The 10,549-nt window shown below is 46.0% G+C and overlaps 1 protein-coding gene across 1 annotated transcript; it reads right to left on the bottom strand.

Annotated features, from left to right (window-relative positions):
• Nucleotides 1–309: 309 nt before the first annotated feature.
• LOC119976333 (zinc-binding protein A33-like) lies at nt 310–9,667 on the bottom strand. Its single transcript, XM_038816795.1, has 6 exons — nt 9,102–9,667; nt 8,623–8,718; nt 6,529–6,762; nt 5,731–5,753; nt 5,528–5,646; nt 310–1,171 (listed from the first exon to the last, which is right to left on the bottom strand). The coding sequence occupies exons 1-6, from the start codon at nt 9,495–9,497 to the stop codon at nt 639–641; spliced, it is 1,401 nt and encodes a 466-aa protein (XP_038672723.1). The 5' UTR covers nt 9,498–9,667; the 3' UTR covers nt 310–638.
• Nucleotides 9,668–10,549: the final 882 nt, after the last annotated feature.

Here is a 10,549-nt window from a genome sequence, read left to right as displayed (position 1 = left end):
CTTCCCGAATGGTCACATGTCGTACTCCGGAACCTATTCTGATATTCTCTTTCCTGATACCACCCCCTGGAGGTTCCCTTCCAGTCACTCACCATCCTGACTTGGAAACATATCGGCCGTTCCTTCACTGTCGCTGGGTCCAAATCCTGGAACACCCTCCCTAACAGCACTGTGGGTGTACCTACACCACCTTCTCAAGGCCAATTAGGGATGGGCAAAGAGGACTCAGCCAGCGACACCCACATCCCATACAGGAGTGGAAAAATATTCTTTCTGCTCATTCACTGAATCAATAATCATCACATCAGGTGTCAGTCCCGTCTTCAAATAAAATATTTATTCAAGGGAGGAAACAAAATAAAGATTCACAATGAATTGTTCGAGAGCTGGGCACAGTTACATCAATTCAGGAGATTTTGCTTCATTCTATACCAGCCCAGTGTTTATGGGTCCCATTAGATTGAGATCGGGACAGTGGGATGGGTGGAGAATCTGAGTTAAATTTACAGAATAAACAATACAGAAACACACTCACCCCCTGACAGCACACAGCAGAGAATCAGGACAACATGAGCTGTTCAGACAGTGAATCAGGCTTCTTACTAAAACTCCGACCTCCCAAAACGTGTCCCACTGCGTTACCCAGAGAGCAGTGTGAGTGGGTCAGGGTTTTTACCAAAGATATTATAACAGGGACTAAAGATGGGGTAGAGTTTCTCAGTGAATGTGTCAGTGAAGGTGTACAGGTGAGACATGTCCTCAGCATCGTAAAATGATACCTGTCCTCCCTCATAATCCAGGTAAATTCCCAACTTCCGGGGTTTCACTTTCAGCTGCGAGATGGCATCCGGGATTTTCAATGATTTGCAGTCAGGAAGCCGGGCGATGACCCAGAATCCATTCTCAGGTGAAGGAATGATTAGTTCTTTCCTGTTGACAGACTCTCTGCAGACACCCACAATCCAGCGAGGTTTGTTTCCAAGGCCCACCTCCCAGTAGTGTCTCCCTGACGTGAAACTCTGGGAACTCAACACATAGAAGCGTTTATCAAATCTTCCCGGATGATCAGGTCGAGCTTGCTCCTCATTTCCGTCCCTCACACTAGTCAGATCCTGGGAAATGATGAGTAGGTTGTTTGCTGTCACTGGGTCCAGGGTGAGAGATGCTGGAACTGGAAGAGAACATGATTGGGAAGCTGTTACTGTGAGAAAAATAGGAGTGAATGACGGGACGTGTACAGACGGTGATGGGACATCACCACTTTCCTCAGCCCAGGAACTGTGGAAGCTCAGGGACAGAGTGTCTGAAGAAATTCCTCCCCATTCCCTCAGCTCCATTCACCCAGCGCAGATCAGCATCAATTCACTGAGAATAAAGATCTCTCTCCAGTCCAGGACCTCGGTTAAGACAAGTTGTAGGAAGTCAGTCACCGCCCTGAACTCAATCTACTGGATACTGACACTGGTTGTCACCTGTTGATAATTTCAGCCCCCACAGTGCTCACTGATCCTCATCAGCTTTGAACCCAGACATGACTCGAACTTTGAATTCTCACTGCCCACACCCTGGACGAGATTCTCCGCTCCCGGGAAAAATCGTGAAGGCCGTCGTGAACTCGGCCAAGTTTCAAACGGGCATCTTATGGCGTTTTCACGATGGCAGCGACCAGGTGTGGTTGCCGCCGTCGTGAAATGGTCCCGAACGGCCGGGTGCTCGGCCCATCCGGGTCGGAGAATCGCCGGTTGCCGTGAAAAACGGCGAACTGCGATTCTTCCGAGCGGGTGGGTGGGAGAATCGCGGGGGGGGGGGGGGCGTGAAATTAGTCGCCCGGCCCTCCCGCGATTCTCCCACCCGGCGTGGGGAGCCGAAAATCACGCCCCCTATCTCTGTCACCTCCTCCAGCCCAACAACCCCCTACGAGATCTCAGCCAGGACAAGGGGGTGGGCTCTCCTCCTCCAGCCCTACACCCCCCTCCGAGATCTCAGCCAGGACAAGGGGGTGGGCTCTCCTCCTCCAGCCCTACACCCCCCTCCGAGATCTCAGCCAGGACAAGTGGGTGGGCTCTCCTCCTCCAGCCCTACACCCCCCTCTGAGATCTCAGTCAGGACAAGGGGGTGGGCTCTCCTCCTCCAGCCCTACCCCCCTCTGAGATCTCAGTCAGGACAAGGGGGTGGGCTCTCCTCCTCCAGCCCTACCCCCCTCTGAGATCTCAGTCAGGACAAGTGGGTGGGCTCTCCTCCTCCAGCCCTACACCCCCCTCTGAGATCTCAGTCAGGACAAGTGGGTGGGCTCTCCTCCTCCAGCCCTACACCCCCCTCTGAGATCTCAGCCAGGACAAGGGGGCTGTAGAGCTGGAAGGAGTGATCCCGGTGGAAAATTGACATCTGAATGACAGAGAAATAACTTCAATATCTCAATACACGGTTTTGCTCTTTAACCTCCTCGTATGTTCCCTAGTCTCCGTGGCAACAGGGGAACAGTCACCCTAACAGGCAGAAACATAGAAAATATACAGAATAACGAGGACAGTAGCAACATGGATATGAAACGGGGTGAATGACAGTTGTTGCTTGTTCAGACTGAAGATAGATATACATTGGTATTCAAAGGGTTCTGACTTTCCTGATGTAAATTAATGACCCAAATCTTGATGCACAGGATATCATTTCACAATTAGCGGTGACAGGACAAGGAGAGAGAGAGTGGCTAATAAAGAATGCAGCATCTTAGGCTTTATTAACACAGAATAGAGTGACAAAGTTATATCTGTATAAACACTGGTTAACCCTCAATTCTGATCTGGGAACACGCTCTGAGGGAGGATGTGAGGGCATTAGAGAGAGTGCAGGAAACATTCACCACAATGATTCCTGGGAGGAGGAAATTCAGTTACGGACACAGTTTGGAGAAGCTGAGGTGGTTCCCCTGAGAGAAGAGAACCAGAGGACACAGAATTTAAACTGATTGACAAAAGAAGCCTCATTAGCGTGAGGGAAAACCTATTCACACAGCGAGTGTTTAGGATCAGGAATGCACTGTATTGGAATCAGATTCAATCACAGCTTTCATATGGAATTGAATCATTAACTGAAGAACTTAAATCTGCAGAGCGACAGAGAAAAAGGTGAAGGAATGGCCCTGGGTGAGTTGGTCTTGCAGTGAGCTAGCAGGAACACAATGGGCCGAATGGTCACCTCTCAGTTTGTAAACAGTCTGGGATTCATAGAAAGAGGCAATTTCAGACCAACCTGTGAGATTCGGCTGAAAAATAATTCTCCAGCCCAATCCCGGTTTCCAGTTTCTGCTCCGTAACTCAGTCGGTTACGGCACTTTCAGTGCAGATCTGATTACTTTATAAATGTTACCAGGGTTTCTGCCTCCAACACCCTTTCAGGCTGTGAGTTCCAGATTCAGACCACATTCTGAGTGAAAATATTCTCTTTAACCCTCCTCCCTCTTACCCTGTATCTATTCTCTCTGATCAGGGACCCCGAGGCAATGGGACTCGGGATTTCCTTTCCACTCTATCTGGACACTCCTAATTTTATACACCTCAATTAAATCTCCCCTCAGTCTCCTCTGATCCAATGAAAACAATCCCAATCCATCCAATCATAACTCAGAACTCAAGTTCTCTGAACCAGCCAACACCCTCATTAATCTCCTCGGTAACCTCTCCAACACACTGACCGGAAAGATACAAAGTGCTCTAGCTGTGGACTAACGTGTTTTCTAAAGTTCCGACATTAGCTCCCAGCGCTTATTTTCTATTCCGTGGTCAGTCCAGGAAAATATCCGGTGTGTTATCTTCACCACCTTATCCACCTGTCCTGAATCTGTGGACATAAATTCAAATCTCCCTCTGTTCCTCCACACCTCTCACTATCTTACCACTTATTGGCTATTCCCTTGTCATATCTTCCCCCTCCCAATACATTAACCACACACTTCTCTGAACTGAATTCCATTCACAGCAAGGCAAAGTGCTGAGGGAGAGACAGAAGGTGATGTCTGCCTAAGTTGGGAGTTCCTGTCCTTGGCCACAGAAGGGGATATAATGTAGTCATGGTAACTGGTGTACGGAGTGAGGGGAAGAGTATCAGTCATAGCAACGGGGCATGTGGGGACCAATCAGTGCTCAGTGCTGAGGTCTGGCAAAGTCCCTCAGAAATGTCAAAATATCGTTAAATAAATGTTTTCCTATTACCTGGGGAAAGAAAAATACCCAACAACATACACAGAACAACACATGGGGTCATCCAGTGTTGGGGAAAAGCAGGAGGGATAAATTGTGAACAATCATGATCACCAGAGAAAAAATATCTGCAAAACTAACAGGATTAAAGGCAACTTGTCCCCTGGACCTGATGTCCTGCATCCCAGGATTTTAAAGGAGGGGCGGGAGAGAAAGTGGATTCATTGGTTGTAATCTTTGCAAATTCCCGAGATTACTGATCAGTGATGGGGATACAACTTTTTATGATCAATATTCCTGATTGGATGAAGAAACTGAATATGCTGGAGCCAAATGTTCTGATGCCACAAAGCGAGGTTGGGAAGTTGTGAGGAGGATACAAAGTGTCTGCGGAGGGATATAGACCGGTTAAGTGAGTGGACAAAGATTTAGCAGATGGAGTATAATGTGGGAAAATGGGAGGTTGTCCACCTTGGCAGGAAGAATAGAAAAGCAGCAAATTATTTCAATAGAAAGAGACAGCAGAATGCTGCAGTACAGAGGGATCTGGGGGACCTTGTACATCAATCACTAAAAGTTAGTGTCCAGGTACAGCAAGGAATGAGGAAAGCAAATGGAATGTTGGCCTTTATTGGAAAAGGGATGGAGTGTAAAGTAGGGAAGACTTGCTCCAACTTTACAGGGGATTGGTGAGACTGCAGCTTGAGTACTGTGTTCAGATCTGATCTCCTTACATCAGGAGGGAGACACTCTCATTGGACAGAGTTCAGAGAAGGTTCACTGGGCTGATTCCTGGGATGAAGGGATTGACTTATGAGGAAAGGTTGAGCTGGTTGGGTCTGTACTCACTGGAGTTTAGAAGAATAAGAGGTTATCTTATTGAAACATAACATTCTGAGGGGATTCCTTCACCAGGGTAGATGTTGGGAGGACGATTGATCTCTGGGCCAATCGAGGTGTAGGTGACACAGCATCAAATGAAGGGGCCTCTATTGAAGACAGAGATGAGGAGGAATTCCTTCTCGGAGAGGGATATTAGTCTTTGGAATTCTGTACCACAGAGAGCAGCAGAGGCTGGGTCATTGATTCATGACCAAGTTCCATAGATTGTTCATCAACAAGGGGTTAAGGGTCATCTGGGACAGGCAGGAAAGTGGAGCAAAGGCCCCAATTAGATCAGACATGATCTGATCAAAAATAAGAGCCGGTTCACTGGGCTGGACCACTCCTGTTCTTATTCCTTCTGATCTTCTGATCATTTCATCAGTGTGTCTAACCTCATTAATCACGTGGATAACAGCAGGGAGACAGTAATATACAGAGAATGATACCTGGTGAAATCACTGCTCTCATTTCCCTCCACACTTTGATGTATTTGAATGGTTCACCAGCGATAGCCACAGGTAACTGAGTGGAGACAGTTCCAGGCTTGTGAAACTCCATCTGACTCCTGTAAAAACAGGACTGGAAATCAGTGTGTGTTAGAGAGACAGCAGTGATCACATCACAAAACTGTTTCTTTATATCTGCTTACCTCATCAACAGGTCTTGAATATCCTGAGGGGAAAGGAACAGAATAGAAATGATCGAATCAGATTAAAGAATTCTTGTTGTAAATCTCGAGTATAAATTGAGAGACCAAGATTTCAGTTAGAAAATAACTTTTACTTTTTCCTTTCATTCCCTCTTGGAGCTCATCTTGTCCATAAGACCCACTTCCTGTCCCCTCCATCCTATTCCCAAAACTACTGATCTCCCAACCTCCGCTCCTGGCCCCCATGTTAGCTGGGATCTCTTCAGGTGTTGTCTCTCTCTCTCTCATTTAAATCTACATCTTCACCCCTCTCCCCAAAAAACCCATCCTTACAAACTTTCCCTCCTCATTATTCTCGGTCTGCCTGCAGCCTTTGACACGGTCAATCACGCCATCCTCCTCCATCTCCTCTCCACTGTTGTCCAGCTGGGTGTTCTACCCTCACCCGCTCCCATTCTTATCTCTCTAACAATAGCTCCATCTCCCCTGCAATAATGCACTTTAACCCATCCTCAGCAGATCTCAGTAGAACTCCATCTGCAGCAGTGTAAACATCTCCAGTTCCCAGCCCAGCTCTCTCTGAGTCCAATCATCAATCAGCGCCGTGGTTACGCTGTGTATAGGAATCACACTGAGATTATCTCACCTCATTTCCCATTGGACCCTTACTGACAGCACAAAGAGACACTCATCCAACCAATCAGACTGAGGCCTAATCCAAACCAAGAGGTGAAAGGTCAGAGTCCCTGCCCTCAGTCTCTGGAATGTTTCACTGGACAAGACAAAGAGATTTTGTACCTTGAGGAACTCTGGGGCCAGTTGTACCTCCAGCCTCGATTTAAGATCTCTTATTGCTGCTTCAAGAGAAGACATTTTATCCATGGTTTTGGTTAAATTGTTCTCCATTTCCTCGAATATTTTATTGCTTTTTCTCTCCAACTCTGCTTTCATCAGCTCCTCCTTCTCAAACAGGAACTTGTGCATCTTTTCAAATTCACTGTTGATTTCATTTCTCAGTCTGTCAACTTCAGCCTGGAGCAGATTGAAGACAGAACGGAATAAACAACGTTTATAATCCCAGTCTCCATGGTCTCTGTCCACTGGGATATAGGGATAAAAATTTATATCCAGCAAGGATAACAAACAATATCAGCCCACTGTCTGCTGAACAGTTTGATGGAACTTTAGCTATGTGGGACTGAGTTACAAACATGATATAGTGATTCCAATAGTTTATTATTAAATAATAGGCATCAAGGACTGAGTCACTGAGTGGAATCTAATCGCGGAATGCAGATGGTTTATATATAGAATAATGGATGCCTGGGGGTGAGTTACAGACTGGAATCTAATCGAGAAGTTCAGATGGATTATATATAGAATAATGGATACCTGGGAGTGAGTTGCACACTGGAATCTAATCGAGGGGTATAGATGGTTTATATATAGAATAATGGATACCTGGGAGTGAGTTACAGACTGGAATCTAATCGAGGGGTATAGATGGGTTATATATAGAATAATGGATACCTGGGAGTGAGTTACAGACTGGAATCGAATCGAGGGGTTGAGATGGTTTATATATAGAATAATGGATACCTGGGAGTGAGTTACAGACTGGAATCGAATCGAGGGGTTCAGATGGTTTATATATAGAATAATGGATACCTGGGAGTGAGTTACAGACTGGAATCTAATCGAGGGGTATAGATGGTTTTTATATAGAATAATGGATACCTGGGAGTGAGTTACAGACTGGAATCGAATCGAGGGGTTGAGATGGTTTATATATAGAATAATGTATACCTGGGAGTGAGTTACAGACTGGAATCGAATCGAGGGGTTGAGATGGTTTATATATAGAATAATGTATACCTGGGAGTGAGTTACAGACTGGAATCTAATCGAGGGGTTCAGATGGTTTATATATAGAATAATGGATATCTGGGAGTGAGTTACAGACTGGAATCTAATCGAGGGGTTCAGATGGTTTATATATAGAATAATGGATACCTGGGAGTGAGTTACAGACTGGAATCGAATCGAGGAGTTGAGATGGTTTAAAAATAGAATAATGGATACCTGGGAGTGAGTTACAGACTGGAATCTAATCGAGGGGTATAGATGGTTTTTATATAGAATAATGGATACCTGGGAGTGAGTTACAGACTGGAATCGAATCGAGGGGTTGAGATGGTTTATATATAGAATAATGGATACCTGGGAGTGAGTTACAGACTGGAATCGAATCGAGGGATTCATATGGTTTATATATAGAATAATGGATACCTGGGAGTGAGTTACAGACTGGAATCTAATCGAGGGGTTCAGATGGTTTATATATAGAATAATGGATACCTGGGAGTGAGTTACAGACTGGAATCGTATCGAGGGGTTGAGATGGTTTATATATAGAATAATGGATACCTGGGAGTGAGTTACAGACTGGAATCTAATCGAGGGGTTGAGATGGTTTATATATAGAATAATGGATTCCTGGGAGTGAGTTACAGACTGGAATCTAATCGAGGGGTTGAGATGGTTTATATATAGAATAATGGATTCCTGGGAGTGAGTTACAGACTGGAATCTAATCGAGGGGATTCTAATCGATGGTTCATATATAGAATAATGGATCCCCGGGAGTGAGTTACAGACATGATTTATTTCATCAATCGATGGGATTGGCTTGAGAGAGAAAATAATACAGTTAAACATTGTTATAATAATCTGCAATTTACAGACGGTCCCTTATATTGCAGTTCAGGGAGCAGCCCGCAGTGTACTTTGGATTTTATTCAGTAAAACTCTCTCTGACTGTGTGAGGAGCTCACTCACTCTCAATAACAAACACAGGGAAGTTTACACAAAGCCTAAAGGACACTCTCCTACCTTCATGTGGAAAATCTCATCCTCTCGTTCTCTTTTACTGTGAAGACTGAGGTCCATTTGCTTCTGCAGAGTTTCCAATGATGTTTCTAACTTGTTCTGAGACAGAAAGGACACAAATGGATTTGTCAAAGGAAACAATCATTGTCACCTTCTGGCAGAGTTTGCTGTTTTTAAATAGAGTGAGGCCAGTGAGGTAGATAAGGAGATATTCTCAGGATTGATTACACTCAATAAACAAAGTAGAAGCTGTGGGTTAATTCTATTTATTACAATTATCCTCCTCCAGGTTAATTCCCCTCCTCAATCAATCCTCTACTCGCTCCAACCCTCTCCTCTTTCAACATCCCTCTCCCCTTCCCTATCCCTGTCTCTCCCGCCCTCTCTTCCCCTCCCCACATTCTACAAACACTCTCTCCCTCTGTGACTTACACCCTGTCCCTCTTCCCCATCTACCTGTGCCAGGAGCAGTGATCCAGTACCTTGTATATCTGGGCTGCCTCCTTTATTGGGATCACACTGTGCGTCTTATGAGCTCTGGACATCCCACACACCACACAGATCGCTTTGTGTTCATCTTCGCAGAAGAGTTTCAGCTTCTCCTCGTGTTCCTGACAGTAAAACTCCTCCTGTGGCTGTGTCACCTTCACCTCTCTGAACTTCTCCACGATGTTAATGAGGGTCCGAGCGGGCCTGACGTTCCTCTGGGTGAAGACCTGTCGACACTGGGGGCAGGAAACATCTCCCGGGACCTTCTGCCAACTCTGGGAGATGCAGGAGCTGCAGAAATGATGTCCACATTCCAGAAACACCGGGTGGGTGAATATCTCCAGACAGATGGGACAGGTTAGTTCCTGTGTGAGATCTGGAGATGCCATCTCAGTGCCCAGAGTCTCTCTCTCCTTCCCTGTTCCCGCTCTTTCACTGTCAATTCCTGTTCAGCTCTGCACTTCCTGGATTTCACTTCACGTGATCAGTGACACGCTCAGTGTCAGGAACTTTGGAATTAAATCAAACTGACCCCTTTATTGTGTCTGGAGCCTTTCTCACTTTTATAAAGTCAGATTTATAACAGTATTTCTCTTCTCTCTCTACAAACCCACCCCTTGAAAACTCTCTCTCCCCTTTCCCCACCTCCCTCAACTCCCCCGTGTGAGGAACTCAGCAATGGCTTTCTTAGTTACAATCCAGACCATCCTTACAGCTGTTTCTGTTACTAACCTCCTGCCCCCCAACCCACTGACCAAACATCCCCCCTTCACCCCCACATCTTTCTCTACTTTCTCTCCTCACCCTCCCCCCAATTCCTTTCCAAATCCATTTGATCCCTGAGCCCCTCCTTATCCTCTCTCCACCCTGTCACCATCTGACCCTCATTCTCACAAAAAACATCTTTTTGAAAATGTCCACCCCCATCTCCTACCTCCCCCTTGTTCTCCAAATTCCTGGAGAGTCTCTCTCCCTCCCAAATCCGGTCCCATCTTTTCCCCCGCAATCCTGCCGGAAGCTCTCTGATCAGCTTCTGGACAGGAAGATGGAAAGTTGGTGCAGAGTTTCTGTAACTGGAGTGAACAGGAACAATGGTGTGTTGGAGCTGCTCATTTCTCAGATGCTGCACATTCTCTGCCTTTGGGGAGAAGCGTCTCGAAGAACAGATTCAGTCTCAAATATTGTTGTCTGATTGACGCTGCTGTCGAGTCCCTTTGGCTGTTTTCCTGCATTGAAGGTGCTATATAAATGTAACTTGTTGTTGCCTCTGACTGAATCAAAGTGTTTGTGCTGGAAACTGTCCTCAGGGGGGTCTCCAGTCCCAGTCAGAGACCCTCACAGACACACACACACAGACCAAGACCCTGACACACACACACCCTCACACATGCAAACACAGACCCTGACACACACACACCCTCACGCACACACACACAAACAC

The sequence above is a fragment of the Scyliorhinus canicula genome, chromosome 13, assembly GCF_902713615.1.
Source record: "Scyliorhinus canicula chromosome 13, sScyCan1.1, whole genome shotgun sequence".
NCBI classification, from domain to species: Eukaryota; Metazoa; Chordata; class Chondrichthyes; order Carcharhiniformes; family Scyliorhinidae; genus Scyliorhinus; species Scyliorhinus canicula.
This window is presented reverse-complemented; position numbering and strand designations above follow the sequence as displayed.

Bases quoted from the DNA above. Each gene is read 5' to 3' on its own strand.
- LOC119976333 (XM_038816795.1), bottom strand. From the start codon at position 9,497: ATGGCATCTCCAGATCTCACACAGGAACTAACCTGTCCCATCTGTCTG. The intron at 5,754-6,528 runs GTACAAAATCTC...CTTTCCCCTCAG, and splicing joins TGGCCCCAGAGTTCCTCAAG to GATATTCAAGACCTGTTGAT. The intron at 1,172-5,527 runs GTATCATTCTCT...GTTCTCTTCCAG, and splicing joins GAGAGCAGTGATTTCACCAG to TTCCAGCATCTCTCACCCTG.